Consider the following 17010-nt stretch of genomic DNA (forward strand, 5'->3'; position numbering starts at 1 on the left):
GACTTCGAATTGCCGTTCACTGTATCCCAAATTACTAAAGCAGAATCATATGCCCAAAAAGCTCGAAAGCTTCTTCGAAAGGCATCAAAAAATGTTCCCAGAGCAACAGAGACAAAAAAAAGAAAAGAAAAAAGGAATCAAATTCTGTGAGTGCTGAACATGAACTTTCAGTGCACTCCTTTGCTTTCTTTCTGTGGTTGGGCACATGCACTCAAAGACCCTTACCTGCACATTGATGGGAAAGATGTCCAGGCCAAGGAAAATGTTGCACACATCCAGGCTCCCACAGCGAGCTGCCAGGTGAAGGCATGTCATGCCATCTTCACCCTGAGCACCAGGGAAGTAAAAGAAAAAGAAGGGTTATTTTATGCGTACCACACACCTGCCCATTTTGATCTCGATGAGCTTCATACTGGCATGCGCTCGTGACATTACTAGTATATTGCCTGATGTAAGTTAAAGACCCCATGTTAGCAGCTGTACAGCACTGACTAAATTGCCCTCCTACAGGAGACATAAAACATCCTTTCGAAACAAGCCAATGTCCCGCCGTCTAAACATCCAAACAACAAATTTGACCACCATTGGGTGACTATACATAAAGATCTTCCTCCACACCAACTTTCCCCTTTTACCACAAGTTGGTAACTCAAACTGTTATGCTATCATATCTCAATGTGAATTACTTCAACTCAAATTCATTTTTCTTGTCTGTATAGTATCTTCTTTCATTTTACGGTTAGGAAGTAGTACAGTAGAACCTCGTTGATACGTTTTTCAGGGGACCGCGGAAAAAAAGCGTATCAACCGGGAAAGCGCAGCAACCGATAACGCACTTAAAGGCACTCTATATAAGATAGAAAGCAGCTCTTATGCAATGGTTTATTTTATGCACTTACCGAACTCTTTTGGACTCAGACACGTTCACAAAAACGCGTAATATCCACCTGCCGCTTCGAATTAATGGTATGCAGTAAAAGTCGTTTCTCCAGAAGCCGCAGTCCCCTCTCACTCTCCGCGCAGTCATGAACGTTTACGCAGCGGCGCAAGGTGTCCAACGCAGCGATCGCGTCCGCAAACGTGGGTGCAGCGTAATCGTTGGTTTTTTGTTCGTCTTCTTCATCACTTTCTTTGTTGTCGGCAGTAGTGAGGTCGGCCACAATGTCCGCTGTGCTCGATATCCGAACGATCAGCAATCTCTTGCGCCTTCTCTCGCAGAATGCCTCCGTCGATGTTGACACAAGATGCCCGGGCTTGTTTGAACCATACCAACAGGGCCTCCTCTAACTTTGCGTGTTTTGCACCCCGAGCCTGTTTAAAGCCTGGTTGGTAGAAAGGAGCCTTCGCCTCGATCTCCTTTCGTCTCGCGACGATACTGTTTAAAGTTGACGGCGCGAGTCCAAGCTCTCTTGCGACCTCGGACCTCTTCCGGCTGGGATTTCGATCCACCGTGCGAAGTATGTCAAACTTCTCTTTAAAAGAGAGTGCTTTTCTCTTTCGGGATGTCATGGCCGTCGTCAACGCGCACGCACTCAGAAACGGCACTGTTCACGCAGTCGAGCTGTCGAGCGAACAGAAACTGGAAATGCAGCCGTCGCGGCGTGCGTGCGGCGCGTAAACAACTCGCGCCGGAGAGAGAGGACAGATGAAAAGAAAGAGTAAGAGAGAACGAGCGTTTTCGCAGAGCTCAGCAAAGCCCAGTGAGGAGACCGGGAAAGAGGGGGAAAGGAGTAAAGGGAAGGGGGGCGCCCGCGTGCCGCGCGGCCGCGCGATCCGCGCTGCGTGGTTCGGCTGTTCGGCTCTGCTTCGCTTCGCTTCAAGCCGGCGTGGCACCTTGGCGCACAGCGCGCCGAGGCGCGCCGCGATTCCGGCACTTTTGGACGTAACAACCGGGAAAGCAAACGTAACAGCCAGGAAACTAATACATGTATCTCTATGGAAGTAAAACGGGACCGGCGTTTTTGAACGCAACGGACAGGAAAACGTATCAACCAAGAACGTATCAACGAGGTTCTACTTATTATAGAGTCATATCTCGTTAATATGGACTTCCAACATTATGGACAAAATAGCTATTTTGGGGACGAATTGGGTAAATGCAGGCACTTTTGTCTCGTTATTATGGACATCACTACCGAAGTTTAAAAGAAAAAAAAAAGGTCCAAAAACTGTCCCGAGATGTCAGCGAACCTAAGAGGTCACAGCGTGCACCCGGACTTTCAATGCGGGTCTTGCGATAAGAGCTGCGCATCGAGAGAGGCTTCTGTTTTGTCTTTTACGCAAGATGGGTTATTACCGCTTGCAGTCTAGTCTAATGCTGCTCGAGATTGTGTATGATCTACGACCAGGGACAAAGAAGAATGAACCCTAAAGCAGCTAGGTCACCCCACCGTAGGCCTCATCACCGTTTGAGGAACGGGAGAAAAGCATGTACCCCATTTCACTGTAACTTGGCAAATGGCGAAGACTATGTTCCAAGCGAGCCAATCAGCACGTCGGAAGGAGACACGTGACTCACTAAGTGCTTGCAATGCTGTTACAGACTCAAGCGGGAGAGAGAAGAATGCCGCTTTTGTTCTCGTTGCTACGCTTGTTGATGTGTGTGCTTTAACCCTTATTCGTCATTATGGGCGACTCGCACTATGAACCATTTTTCTGGGGAATGGGGACGTCCATATTACCGAGACAGGCCTGTACAGGGGTGAAGGCACAATACACATGTCAGTGTATTGTGTCGTGCGAGTTCTACTTTCTTCCATGTTGCCTTTTGTGTGCACTGTACTCAATGGTTTAGGAATTTACCAGAGTTTACAGAGCGACTCACCATTACATCAGGAGCTTGAGAAAGCTCACAGGAATTAGCACAAATCCAACATGGTCACTGCCTCTGACATGTGTGCTCAGGTACAATACACATGTTAGTGCACCTGACATGTGTATTGTGCCGGGTGAACTGCATGGTGAGGAGGGCCGTGACTTCAGGATGTAGATCACTCTGTGATGTTAATGTGAATTACCGTATTTGCACAAATGTAACGAGTTTTTTTTTTTTTAAATTATGTGCTCCAAAACACGCTTCGCGTTGCATTCGGAATTGAGTTCAGCCACGAGGCGTGCGAGTCGGGAAAAGCCCATTCCTCCGGCTGAATACAGGAGATCGCGTAGAAAAAGAAATGGGGGTGCGGGAGGGGATTTATAAGTTATTAAGGGGGGAATAAAAAACATAAAAAGCATTTTTATTGCTTTTGTGTCTGTACACCACACGCTAAAAAGCACGCCACACAATGCAGCACTCCACTCGGGAATGCGGGCACTGGCCAATTCAAGCCAAGTCAATACGAGCCAAGCCAAGACCACCGACCATGTTTAAGCAATTGTGCAACACAAGGAATTTGTTTATGCAGAGGGGCCAGAACTAGAATTAGGGTGATCGTGGGTTCAGCCATCTTCTTTCTGCTCGTGCATTTTTTAGATTCCGCTCCTGTGTGGTCTGGTGTTTGTGTGTTGGTGTCTCTGCTTTGTGCATTGCTTTGTTTTCAAGCAGAAGAGGAACTCGCGGGGAAGAAAAAGGAACTACTAGACAATCAGTGCCGTGCTGCTGCAAATCTGCGAAGTCACCAAGTGGATTGCAAACGCGACAGAACCTGAGCAGTGAGAATAACTGCAGTAAAAACGTAAACCGACATTTTAATCTTCTTTTCACTTCTGCCATGCCCTCGACTGCGATAACTTTATGCAACCTTGACCCGCTTTATAATATAATTATTTTTTTTTTCTTTTTGAGGACATAAAAACTTGCCCTCGCGCTATATTCATAGTCGTGTTATATTCGTGCAAATACGGTAATATGACAGGCTAATGTAGTGGTAAGTGAGCGGGTGGGCTTCCAAATGCCGACCTATGCCACCACATCACAGGCACTTACCTTGGCCTTGGGGTCTGCTCCCACCTTGAGCAGGTAGTGCACCACAGAGATCCGCCGCGCATCCACCGCCCGCATCAGCGGGGTGTACAGCTGTGCGTCCTGGCTTTCCACTTGGGCTCCCGCCTGCACACCCCGGGAGAAGATGCCTTCCTTCAGTACAACCCCCTCTGCTGGCTGACTTACAATTGTGGACAAAAAACCGAGCTAGAACTCCCAAAATGCTCAGCTCATCTTGCAGACATCGGTACCCATAAAACAGAGACCACAAAATATGCAGAGGATGCTACTATTTTACTTTTGCTCTTCTAGATAGTCTAAGAAAATTAAATTGCCATATTTGCTACATTGTGCGCAATGTCAAATCTACACAGCAGCACTATTGCATGTTATGTGGTTAATACGGTAACAACCGCGATAAAGGCCACTTTGACCAAATGAGTGATGAAGCATTTCCTCAAGCTAGGCCTTTGCGTCTGATGGCTTTGAAGTATGAATTTCATGTTTTACTTACTTAAAGGAAAACTGAGAGCTCAATGAAACACTGTTCATTTGTTTGAATTACTGACATGCTAGATAAGGCTTAAGGTTACAAAGGTCACATAATGAGAAAAAAAATTCTACAGACAAACCCCTTTATAAAGAACTACTATGAAGATGCCCGTTCAATGAAGTAAAATAAAGTCCCGGACAATCCCCTATGTGTTCAATGTGTTTCTTTGACTACAATGAATTCCTGCTTTAACAAATATTTCCGTTTAACGAAGCAATTTCGTGGCCCCACAGAGCAAAATTGGTCGGTATCACAAGTTTTGTTGGTGAGAAGTAATTGACTTCACGTAAATTGTTACTCTCAAGTGGTGCGCGTAGAGAAGGGAAATACAGTGCAATCCACATATAAAGATAATAAGAAAACCCTAAAATTATATAGTTATAACCAATTATTGGTCTAGAAACTCTAGAAACTGATTGTTATCAGCAGTACATCGTTATACAGTAATCCCTTGTTATAACGAAGTCACTTCATTGGAATTATCGCTTTTATCGAAGTTCAATGTGGTCCTGACCAAAACGCACGCATTTTTAGCTGGATCATTCTATGTTTATCGGCGGGCAACCACACTTATTACCAAGGCCGTGGTGCCGAAAGCATGCAAGCCTACACGGGGGCGCACGGAGACTCTCGCGTACCCTCCCCCTTCTCCACCGAGGCAAACAGCACTGGGAATACGTCAAACAAAAAAAAACAGAGTAAATGGGTGACGGAGGGCAGAGCGCGCAGAGCGCCACTTCCGATGTTGATGCGCCGACGTGGGAACGCGGGCATCTTCGGCGCACCCGCGACCCGAAGATGAAAGATCGCCAACTGCTATGCGACCGTCGGACTTTCTCTCGCGAGCATGCTTGCCGAGCCGGCGCACGATTCCCAGAGCTGCAGCAATCTCTACGGGAGTGTGGGAAAACATGTTGGCAAAGCCACCCAGGAAAACTTTGATTCGTTTGCGCTTGTCGCCGTGGACGTTCCAGTTGTTGCTCCTGCCACGGACGCTGCGATCGTAGGCCTTGCGTGCGACCAGGGTAAACACAAAGCGACGTCGGAGAGGCACCTCGGGAAACGCAGACGACTGCGGAGACGCGAAATATCCTAGGGCTACTTCGAACCAAAGTGGAGTGCAGCGGCGGTGACTGTTCTTGCGATGCCTGGAGCAGTTCGAGGAAACTACCGTAATGCCCGGATTAAATTATCGGCAAACTCCACTTAATTATTTTTTACACAATGAAGCTGCAGCGAGATGATCATAACCAAGGTTTGTCTAATGAAATATACAATCAGAGTTGCACCGTAATGCTCCTGTCCACCTTCAAGGCTGCTGGCGGTTTTTTTGGCTCTATCGCCTGCATCAAATTACGACTTATACCCTAGTTACACGGGCACCCTTAACTGCAGTTACGGCAAACTATGGTTACGGGCGCTAACTGCAGTTACCGGTAACCGCGGTGCGCGTGTGTTACACGGGAGTCCTCTTCTCAGTCAGCCTATGTGGACGATCACGTGGTTGCCGTCCAGGCGAAGATATACTCATGATTTATGCGACTGAACTTTAAAAAAAAAACATTAGTTTCAAAAGTTGATTCAAGTTATAATCAGTTTGTGGTTATTTAAGACAGTTCGTGGTCAAATATGTTCGTTTAGCTGTTCAGCTTTCGGTAAAATACAAAGTCAGCCTGCTAACACTGGTAGTGATCGACTGCTTTAAATTGGTTAGCCGACACGACAGCCGAAACAATCCATCGCTTCCGGCTTCCGGTTCGCTCAGGTAGGGTAGCTCAGGTTGACCATTGACCGGCTTTGTTTCTGTCGCTTTGGTCTTACGTGCTTCGTATCTTCGTCGGAGCCACGTTGCTGTGTATTGTATTCCCCTCCGTCAGTGAGGTTTACATCTGCACGCCGTAACGTGGAATGGCGTTGAGCACTCTCAACAATCCTGTGCTGGACGATGAGGACGAATGCAACTTCTGGTCGATGTTCGCCGCTCATCAAGCCGTGCTCCAACGGCGACGTATGCTGGAGCAAAGTGTACTCGCCGAGATCGACGAACTGCTCTCAGAGCAGAAACGCGCTGAGAGACGGCGCAACCGGCTTGTGCTAGCGGCTGCGCGACTCTGCTCCCGCGAGCGGCATGTGTGGGCGTATCCCCGTGCCAGGTCTTGGTATGAGACTACGCTCCCGTACTTTCCTGAGAGCACGTTTAGGGAGAACTTCCGCCTAGACCGCAGCACCTTCCGGTACGTAGTAAGCGTATGCGAGTGTATGAGACGAAACAACACCAACATGCGTCAAGCTATCCCTCTCGAGAAGCGTGTGGCTATTGCCTTGTATCGCCTGGCGACCTCGGCAGAAGACAGAACTGTCGCAAATCTTTTCGGCGTCAGCCGGTCATCCGTCAACATCATTTTCAGAGAATTTTGTGAAGTTCTGGTGCAGCGCATTGAACCACGGTTTGTCAAGTTCCCTCGACCCAATGACTTGGGTGAACACCTGCGCCAATTTGCAGCAGTTGCAGGCTTCCCTCAAGGGGTGGGCGCCTTGGACGGCTGCCACCTCGAGGTGTGCCCTCCGAAGGATCATGACTCAGACTATCATAATTATAAGGGGTGGTATTCTACCATTCTTTTGGCCGTAGCCGACCACGCATACAGGTTCCTGTACACAAACGTTGGATCACCTGGGAGGAATCACGACTCAGCTGTATTCCAGCGCTCACGGCTTCCGGGCGTCCTGGCTGGCGATCTGTTTCGGTCAGAAGCCAAAACCTTTGAAGGGATCTCTGTTGGCCCTGTCCTTCTCGCAGATCAGGCTTTCCCTCTGCAGTGCCACATGATGAAACCCTTCCCGCAGCCTGGTAGTGTTGGGTCCCCCACACGGGCTTTTAACTACCGTCTCTCCAGCGCCAGGAGAGTCGTAGAGAACGCATTTGGTCGGCTCAAGGCGCGGTTTCGAATCCTTCACAAGGGACTGGAATCGGACATCGAGAGTGTGAACACCATTGTTCGCGCGTGCTGTGTGCTCCACAACATATGTGAGCAGCTAAATGATCGCTGTGAGAAGAACTGGCTCGACACGGTGCAGAGCGACGACAAGAACCGGCCCCAGCCAGTCCGCTTCACCAGCGTGGAGGAGCCATCAGGAGTGGAAGTTAGGAATGCCCTTGCGAAATACTTTTCCGCAAACTGAACAGTTTGGTATGGCTGGCTTCTGTGCCTGTGCGGCCCTGCTGTGTTGTGCTGTTTGAGATGGTACTATCGCGAACTGTATGAGAGGGAATATCTGAGCGTGCGGCAAGTATCATTGGAGCCTACCGTGATGCTACGTGGTTGCCGCTCCTAGAACCAAGGTGCAGAGAGCAGAGCAGAGACGCAGCCACACTACTCTCTCTACCTTGGTTCCAAAGCGGCCACAGCAAAGCGTGGCCGCTTTGGAACCAAGGTAGGTCTAAATCTTAAAGTGTTCCGAGGAAATCCTGACTTTGCGACTTGATTTTTTTGTGAATGAATATACTTTTTTTTTAATGACTTGAGTATATTTCCACATTGTGATCATTGTAGCATTACCCGACATGCTCAACACTCAAACTGGGACGAAGGAACATGCATAAAGGAAATGATCTGGGGAGTCTCACATATATTCAAAGCATAATAGAGATCTGAATTATTCTTGGTACAAGGTTTTTGGTTTGACTGCTTTTCAAAGTCGTCATTATTGCAGCTTGTCCAACTCTGCATGCATATTTCATTAACAGCAGCACATGTAACATTCCCCGAACGTATGTACAATCTAATTACAAGTGCACCGTTTCACCTCCTTCACAATTCAAGCCACCCTGGCATCCGAGCAATGCAGCGGCTCTTGAGCATTACGCCTGACCCACAATCAATGCCGATGTTCATCTCAGGACTTGCAGATTTGTTTAGTGCCAATGTGCGTAGACTGACACATAAGTGTGCTGCTTCAGTCACTCCCGCTGCTTAACGCATGTTTTAAGCATGTGCTCACGGACATAGTGGGGTCCCTATCACCATCTCAAAGATCAACCTATTTGCTCACCGGCATAGATTGGTATACACGGTGGCCAGGAGCCGTCCAGATTCCCAACACTAGAGCAGACACCATCGCCAAGGCCTTTGTCAGTGGCTGGGTGGCTTGCTTTGAATGTCTGTCCGTCGTTATGACTGACCAAGGCCGGCAAGCCGGGACGCTTGTACTTCAGTGTTTTAAGTTTGCTTACTTTTGCCCAAAATCTGGCAAGCTGGGAACCAGTAATGCAGTGGCCAGCGCTTTTTGAAATTGCTTGGAAACGCATACAGTATTGCACTCGTGCAAAATGCCTCAGCCGCGAAAACACAAGCAGCAAGTTTCGTCAGGACACAATAATTATGGCAAATAACTGAAACCGAAACTAAGGTGCTAACTGGTATCCAGAATTCATTTCGTGGAATCTTCTCACTGAATCAAGGCGCCAGGGGCGTCTCGATTCGAGAGAAAGTTTATTACAAACGAATCAATGTAAAGAATTGCGTCAGCAGGGCAGACCACTGTCAAGATGGGTTCCTACAACTGCTGACCTGCTCTTGCACTAGTCAAGGTGCACTTGATACGACAAACGACAAATATTTTTTTAAGGTGCGTTTCACTGATTCTACGACCAGTTTTAACGACATTCTTGTCAAGATACAATGGAGACGACCCTTCGAGTGCAGTTACGTTGTGTCCTCATGTGGAAGAGTGTTGTTCATCCGTGCTAAATATGTCAGCCTGTGGACCAAACAAACACTCAGTAGCTGCTATTAATGCATCCCTCGTGTATTGCCATCAGAGAACCTGCTGTTCCAAGAGTAATGAGAACTTCATAGCCACCCAGCTTTCCCACAAGAATGTTTGTACACCTTTCATCCATCAAATTGAGTCATTGCCATAACCTTAAAAAAACAAGGATATTTTCGTTATCCCAGTTTTCCCCAAGTCTGCAGGAACAGCAAAAGGCGCTACAATCGAGCGTTCGTCTGCTCCTGACGGCTGCGCACCAACCGCAAGCTTTAACAAGTGGTGCATGCGAGTGGGCGCAAGCTTTAGCATCAGAAATCCCATTCGTTATAGTCCCAAAAGTTTAGCTCGTCTTGCGACCCTTTGGCAACATAGCCCTACTTTTTATTTTTTTTCGATTCAAAGTATGCTTCCATCATTCGAAGCATGCTAGCCTGCATATCATTTGACTCTTTTTGCAGCCCCAGCAGCTCCTTCTGCCACTTCAGCCTTTTTTTCTCCATTTTTGCAGCTCGTTCTGTCTCTTCGGAATGCATGGTGAGGAGCTGCTGCATAAGGGAGGCAGCTGGCCGCTTGCGGCTTTTGTTTTTCCTCGTGGCAAAGCTAGTACTTGTACCGCTGCTGCCACTAGTGGTTAAGTAGCTGCTGCTGGTGCTTGCACCATCAGTCAGGCCCACACTCTGCGAGCCTGGGGAATGAGCCAGTGCAGATTCATTGCCACTTCCAGGCATGGTGCAGTCCTCGTGAGGCATATCGTCATTGTCGTCGTCCTGGTCCCACGAGACAACCACCTCGGCATCATCTGCAATCTCATCAACTAGTGGCACCTGTGTATGACAAAACAGCGAAGACAACACGTCAATATCACGCCACAACAAAATTTCTCCTAACACAACTCAATCCCGGCTGCAGCTTGACCCGAGCATCCTAACTGCACAATCTGTGGCCTGCATACTGTATACCAACCTAACTTTTTCAAAATAGTGCACCCAGCTATGCTTTGCCTCACACTACACTGGACCAGAGCCAACGTTACAGGCCACCAGCACCAGCACGAGCCAGTTAAAAGCTGGCTAGCGATTTGAACCATACAGTCTGTACCTTGGGTTGTAGTTCAGCACCCGGAAAGAAGACGTATAACAGCGCTGTACAAAAGCGATGGGGCATGGGCAAGAGCCGTGGCGTCCCATAATACCAAAAGTTACTGTCATGCATTGTTTCTAGCATAGGTTGGAGTCCCCTTAATATTATATGTTGAGGGAATGGTGTGGCATGCAGCAATGTATACGCCGCCTCGGTGTCTCCGGGGCAAGAGCGCTGGCCTACGGATCCCCATGTGGCGGGTTCGAATCCCGGCCGAGATGCCCGCAATCTGACGGAGGCTTATTGCGGAGAAGGCACCGTGTGACCGAGCTTTCGGTTGCACGTCAAAAAGATCCGTAGGTGGTCCAAAATAATCCTCAGTCCTCCGCTGGCGCGTGCCAGATGCCCGTCGTTCGTTTGGCACGTAAAACCCCCAAATTTGACTTCTAGCAATGTATACTGTGTAGGTGCTGTAGCATGAAGGCTAAATTCTGGTTTAGCGCTACGACCGCCTGCGCTAGGACCGCCTGCAAAAGAGTGCTAATATCAGGTGCTATGGCAACCAAGGGCTGCACAATCCATCGGATGCGACAGAAGCGTCTGACCTGGCATAGTGAGTCGGCAGTGGCCTCCAGTTACAACAGTCAATAACCCTGTACCTGCAGTTTACCCATACTGGCCTCCAATTACAACAGTCAATAACCCTGTACCTGCAGTTTACCCTGAGCATTGGCTCAGGGTAAACTGCAGGTACAGGGTTATCGACTGTTGTAACTGGAGGCCACTCCCGACTCACTATGTCCGGTCAGACGCTTCTGTCTGACCTCATACCCATACCTCATATACCCTATAAACTAACAGGTACTTGTAGGCCTGCAGAGTAGCAGTGCTACCATTGTGACTACATGATTTAGGAGCCGTTGTAGTTTTAATGTGAAGCCGCTCAAAAAGCAATCCCAGTAGTTTGTAGCATCCATGTGTGATGAAATAATAATCAATAATTTTGCAATAGCAGGTCTATCAAATCACTTGTCTCTGCTTCCCACAGAGGCGGCGATTGTGGGTTGGTTCTCGTTCTTCCCACAACTTATCCTTGTTCCTGGACTGCTGGGCAGGCTTAAAGCAAATAAGAACTAATCTCGGCACCTTTCCTAGCTCTTTTGGGGCAGTCCCACCGACATATTGCTGCTCTTTATTTGAAAATATGGTGCAAATAAAAAAAAAACACCTGGTATGTTAAGCATGCTGTGGTGAACAATGCAACGATTGGAATGGTTGTATTATTTCATTTTAGAGACAAGCGGTGTAATGCAGGGCACAGCACAAAGACACGCTAAAACATAAGAAAAGGCAATGTTTCCACAAAATCTTATCTGAAGAGCTACCGTAGTCCATCATAGCTTCGTCACACTAGAGCGACAAACACCGTTTTTTGTCCGGCGACACCACAAAGTTCCGTGTCGCCGAGGCTGTCCCACTGCAACGACCAACACCCGCGACATTCGCCGACAAGCACCGACAAACGATCGACGACGGACGAGTTCTTGTCTGTCGTTGGACTTGAAGCGCAGCAAGCAGTCCCACTGAGGAACATCTCTCAGAGACAAACTTATCCTCCTCGCCCGTTTATGCCTTCTGTTGCCTCCCTTGCCACCCTTCTACCCTTCCTCCCGGAACAAGAAGCCCTTGGCGGCCACTCCTCGTTCCCGGCCGCGCAGTTCCGGTCTCTCGATTGCACGTAGTGGTCGCGGGCGCGGCTTGCTGGCTGGTGCCGGGCGATCGTGTTGCAAAAGGGAATTCGCTGTGGCTGGTTTTGCTCGCGAAAACTTGGTGCGCGAGGTGGTGCTTCAAGATGCCGAAGTCTACGCCCCTGCATCAGGATGGCTACACCCATGTTCGAGGACTGACCAAAGAGGCCGCTCACCACGAGGTAGGACACGACGTTTCGCGGCAAGCCATTCCGGCAGACGAGAGACTTGTGGTCACGTTCTCTGATAATCAGGATGCCGTATTGTCCACCAAAGAGCGCCTGACCTCGACCATTTGAATATGAAGTTATAAACATCCTCAAAATCAGCAAGAAATTCCGTGGCGCTCACCTAGAATGCCTCGAACGGCCCAAAAAAGAAACGATTCGGGTATTTCTAGTTCGGAAAAAGTGTGGTGTCGATTGTCATGACTGTTTACGGAAAGTCGCCAACGGCAAATGAAGAGAAGCGGAAGCTTTAATCAAGAAATAAAATGATTGTCTCCACTTTAACCGTGTTTGTCGGCGCGTTTTATGCCCAAAGAGCAAAACACGAAAACTGCGTCGCCAGATTCTGTTTGTGTATTTTGAAGTGTTTTGCTGACAACTCCAGTCCCACTAGGAAAAAGTTTCCTTGCCCCCGTGTTCTGCGTCGTGTCCGCCAGGTGGGACGGCGGACTCCGACAAACAGGCTGTCCGTCGGTGTCGTCCGTCGCTCGTTGTCGTGTGTCGCTGTTGTTTGTTGCTATCTGTCGCTCTATTGGGACGCGGCTATCAACGCACTGCATTGGAACCATTTTTACGGGACTAATCAGTTGCACCGATTGCCACTAGGCGAGCACCCCTAAAGAAGCGTATGGTGACGTGGCTAATGAGTTGCACTGAATGTCACTAGGCCAGCACCCCTAAAACAAGCGTATGGTGGTGTGCTCCAGTTGAGGCTGATACTAGGCACGCAGCCAGGATTTGGTCTAGGTGGGGGGGGGGGGGGGGGAAGAGAGAGAGGAGGTCTCAGTAAAACTGATGGGGGGCGCTTGGGCCTCCTGGGCCCCGTTAGTTACATGCCTGACTGATACATTATCAAATCTATCGTACTAACGAGGTTCCAGTTCAAAACTCATTGAGTTTCTTGACAAAATAAATGCGAAGGCTTGAGAACAGCAAAATTTGTCAACGTGAAAAGTTTGAAAGTTGGAAGACATTAGGACCTTTGGAGCCCCTTGGTTTGAAGCCTGATCCTCAGGTCTGAAGACAATGTTCACGGCATCTGTAGATATAATCTAACTAGTAAGCTCTTTCCACCCTCTGCTTTTAGTCTAGGAGTTGCAATTTACCTCGACATTTTCCTCCGCCAGGAACTCATTATTGATGGGCAGGGACCCCAGGAAATTATGGAGTTGCCAGTAGAAGGGCCACTCAACACCTTTGGATCCGGTGGTCGTGCCACTTTGCTTCAGCTTCCTGGAAAGAATCAATGTTTTCAATCAACATTTAAGAAAAAATACAGATGCGGAATGGGAAATATGACAAGTACTTTTCAGAGAACGAAACCTCACAGCAAACAACAACGTCTGCAATATTGCTGCAGCATAAATTAGTGCTCCAGCAATGATAGGGCTTGAAAATCTATAACAAACTCTTCAAAATGTATTTGTCAACAACCATACTGGATGTAGCTTTGAGAACAGAAAACTTCCATTTAATCGCGCAAAAATTATCAATTCATTATTTTATCGAGCTAGTGCAACATAATTAGTAACCCTGACTGGATATATTAAGAGGAAACAAAATACTGACTACGCGAACCGGTGGTTGCGGCAGGTAGGGAGCCGGCACCGGTGCGTCAAGCAGCCTACGTAACGCGGGACCGCCGCCGTAATTACAAGTCTCGCAACAAAGCTAACATCTGAAGTGCATCGTCACAAACATCACTCACCGGTACTGTTTGTTCAGGTTTTCCAGCTTCTGGCGAATTTGCTTTCCCGTGTACGGTTCTTCGCCACTCCGAAGCCCGGCCCCGGCGTTCAGCTGCTCTGCCATTGCGGCGTAGATGGCCGCGTTTCTCGTATTCGAGCGCAACGCTTGCAAATTGTCCTCCCAAATCCTGATGAGGGCCTCAGTGATTGCAACCGGCCAGCTAATGCGCTTCTTGCCCGGTTGCGCCGATTTCGAGCGCTGCGACTTCGCTGCTGCTTCGGGCGCTGCCATCTTGTCAGTTATGAGCCCTAACTGAGGTTGCCAAGCTCAGTTTGCGCTAACTGCGGTTAGCGGCCAACCACAGTTAGGTTTGCCGTGTAACAGCGGGTAACTGCGGTTAAGCTAACCGCGGTTACGCTTAACTGCAGTTAAAACGGCCCGTGTAACTAGGGTATTATATAAAAAAATTTTGCGGTCCCGTTGACTTCATTATAACAAGAGATTACTGTATCTGGTATTGTTGTAAATGGATTGCACTGTACCGCGGCAGCGGCGACAATTCAAACCACTGCCGGGCCGCCTCCGTTGCCACCGCGCCACGCATTCTCGGTTTTGGGTCCAAATAATTTGTTAGTGTGAAAACTTGTGTATAGATGGTGCTGCGTGACTATGTTGCTGCGTAAAAAGCCTATACACAGCAATGTGGCCACGCAGCACCACCTAGACACAAGGTTGCACACAAACAAATTATTTGGACCCAGAACCGAAACTAAAGCAAGTGTGCAGGTGGGCTGGTTCCATACTGACATGGTAACCCACAAGTGGGAGAAAAAACGGGACGGACAACACAACGCTCCAAGACGAAGCTTGTGTTGTCCGTCCAAAGCTCCAAAAGCTTCGAAATGGAGCTTTTGGAGCTTTCTGTTGTCTGCCTTTTCTCTCGCTTTGGGGTTAAGAGGATATCTCAGTAGAATTTCATCTCCGATAGGAACTTTTTCAGAATCCAGATGGCTCTGGGGAGGACGCCTTTCCACTCAACTGCTTACGCGATATAGTGCTGCTTCCAAATAAAAATAAAGAAAAAGCTCGACTTTTTGTTCCGGTTCTCAGCGGACGGCTTGACCCTGAAAGCCCCCCACCCCACCCATCCCGTCCCACCACCCTGCGAGCTGCGAGAATGGCTTTGTTTTTTGTCTGTTCAAAAAGAGGATAGCGGGGAGTGTTGTGGGCCTCCGAGGCCATCGCCAAGGGGGCCCTTTGTCCTATTCTTACCGGATTAGGAAGAAAAAAAAAAAAAAAGAAACGCGGTTAGAGAACGCCTCATTTAGCTGCCTGATACTTTGGATTCATTTGGCTCGGTTCTTCGCGTTCCGAGATTTTTCGTACGATACAATTTCCATATAATATGTAGACTGTTGATATCGTCATTACAAAACGAAATGCGCCATGTGTCGTGTCATAATGTTGCGAAATAGTCTACCACAAGTCAGAATGGCGTTGCGTCCTAAATAGCGGCCCCTCATAGCCATCTTTTCATTACTCCGAAGCAGTGCTTAGAAAAATAGAGCTACTTACTCTAAAAAGTGTCTGATCTCCTTGTGTGAAGAAAGAAACGAAATAAACCAGTTCCCGATACCATCAGCAGCCATTAGAGTCCCAACGTTTTTTCTAGAGCAGCGGATTTCAACGGTCACCCTGATTCCTAAATCGGTGTGCATTTTCGAAGTGGCACGGTATCAGAACTATATGTTGTACTGCCGAAATGCCAAAAAAATTAATAATCCCAAGTTTAGATAGTGTTGTGTCTTATATGCGTACTGATCAAAGCGTAGTTCTAGAGTCAGATAGCTATGCTTAAAAAAATATTAAAAGAATAACTTCCATGATTACGTGTTCCGATTAATCACTTCGCTAAAGTGAATTTCCACTAAGGCTCTAGCATGTTTTACCGAGCACCGCATTCATTCTCGTTTTGTTTTGTTCGTCTGGACAAAACGCCACCCCCGCAAATCACTCGAACAAGTAAACGCTGTTGCACATAGTAAAAGAGTGAAAGTGCGCTGGTTGATTTTCGGGTCATGTGATTATATTTTTTACAAAATTATAAATATATTTTTTTTCGAAATGAGCCAATTCTATGTCAAGCGAAACTGAGATAGAGTCGAATGTTTGCGTATCAGTGAGCCATGTACTGCGGCCACCTCCGCAGTGGTCTTCGTCGCATACTATGACCGATTCAAGTTTAAAAACATAAGATCGGTGCACCGACGGGTATAGTTCTTGTTTCAGCAGAAAATACCTTATTTCGGTTCCTAGATTCACCCAATTTAGAAAAAAAAAATCTTTTTGAGTAGAGTGCTTACCGGAAATCCGGCGGATGCCGAGAAGAGCTCACTAGACTTTAGATACATGCGGAGAAAAGCTTCCCTTTACAAATCGTTGTAACATTATTTCTTCGCAGCTCTCGATATTTTATCGAACTCTTACATCAAAGTCATGTAAACGAAGGCCATGTAATTGAACCCAAGAGACCATTTGCTATTTTACCCAAGCATCAAGGAGAATGCAGGGATTGGTGTTCCACGTGCCACACGCGCACGCCTTCCCCGCAACTCCACGCGGAGCTCGTTACGTACACGCGTGGGCTTCTGGAACAACCGGCGTAGAAGGTTCGGCACGCAGAACGTTCTAACCTCGAATAAGCAACAGGGTTCTGGAATTCAACAGAACGCAACATTATAGAAACAATAAAAAAAGGTGTATCCGCGGCCAGGCATCGAACGTCGGCTACTTGCGTGGAAGATAAGCACGGTAACCGGTAGGCCACGGACGTGCTGCCTAGTTGGCAAGCCGCGCACGCGGTAATATTATGTTCTGCTTTTCTTTTGCTTTGTAGTAAAAAAACGACTTCCTTCGGTTATGAGTGGGACCGGACATTTCATCGAACGCCGTTTCGTCGAACGCCGTTTCATCGAAGCCGTTTCATCGAATGCCGTTTCATCGAGCGCCGTTTCATCG

At 48.0% G+C, this 17010-nt stretch overlaps 1 protein-coding gene across 4 annotated transcripts in view; it reads right to left on the reverse strand.

Annotated features, from left to right (window-relative positions):
- Positions 1-17010, reverse strand: part of LOC8032474 (histone-lysine N-methyltransferase EHMT2) — a 71014-nt gene that overhangs the window by 25484 nt on the left and 28520 nt on the right. For all 4 annotated transcript variants that reach the window (XM_029991197.4, XM_029991195.4, XM_040499988.2 and 1 more), the window contains 2 exons: positions 3926-4048; positions 226-327 (listed from right to left, as the gene is read on the reverse strand). In XM_029991197.4, the coding sequence (XP_029847057.3) occupies positions 226-327; positions 3926-4048 (225 nt within the window). The remainder of the gene's footprint in view (positions 1-225; positions 328-3925; positions 4049-17010) is intronic.

This window comes from Ixodes scapularis, unplaced genomic scaffold, assembly GCF_016920785.2.
Source record: "Ixodes scapularis isolate PalLabHiFi unplaced genomic scaffold, ASM1692078v2 PGA_scaffold3__209_contigs__length_174095766, whole genome shotgun sequence".
Taxonomy (NCBI): domain Eukaryota; kingdom Metazoa; phylum Arthropoda; class Arachnida; order Ixodida; family Ixodidae; genus Ixodes; species Ixodes scapularis.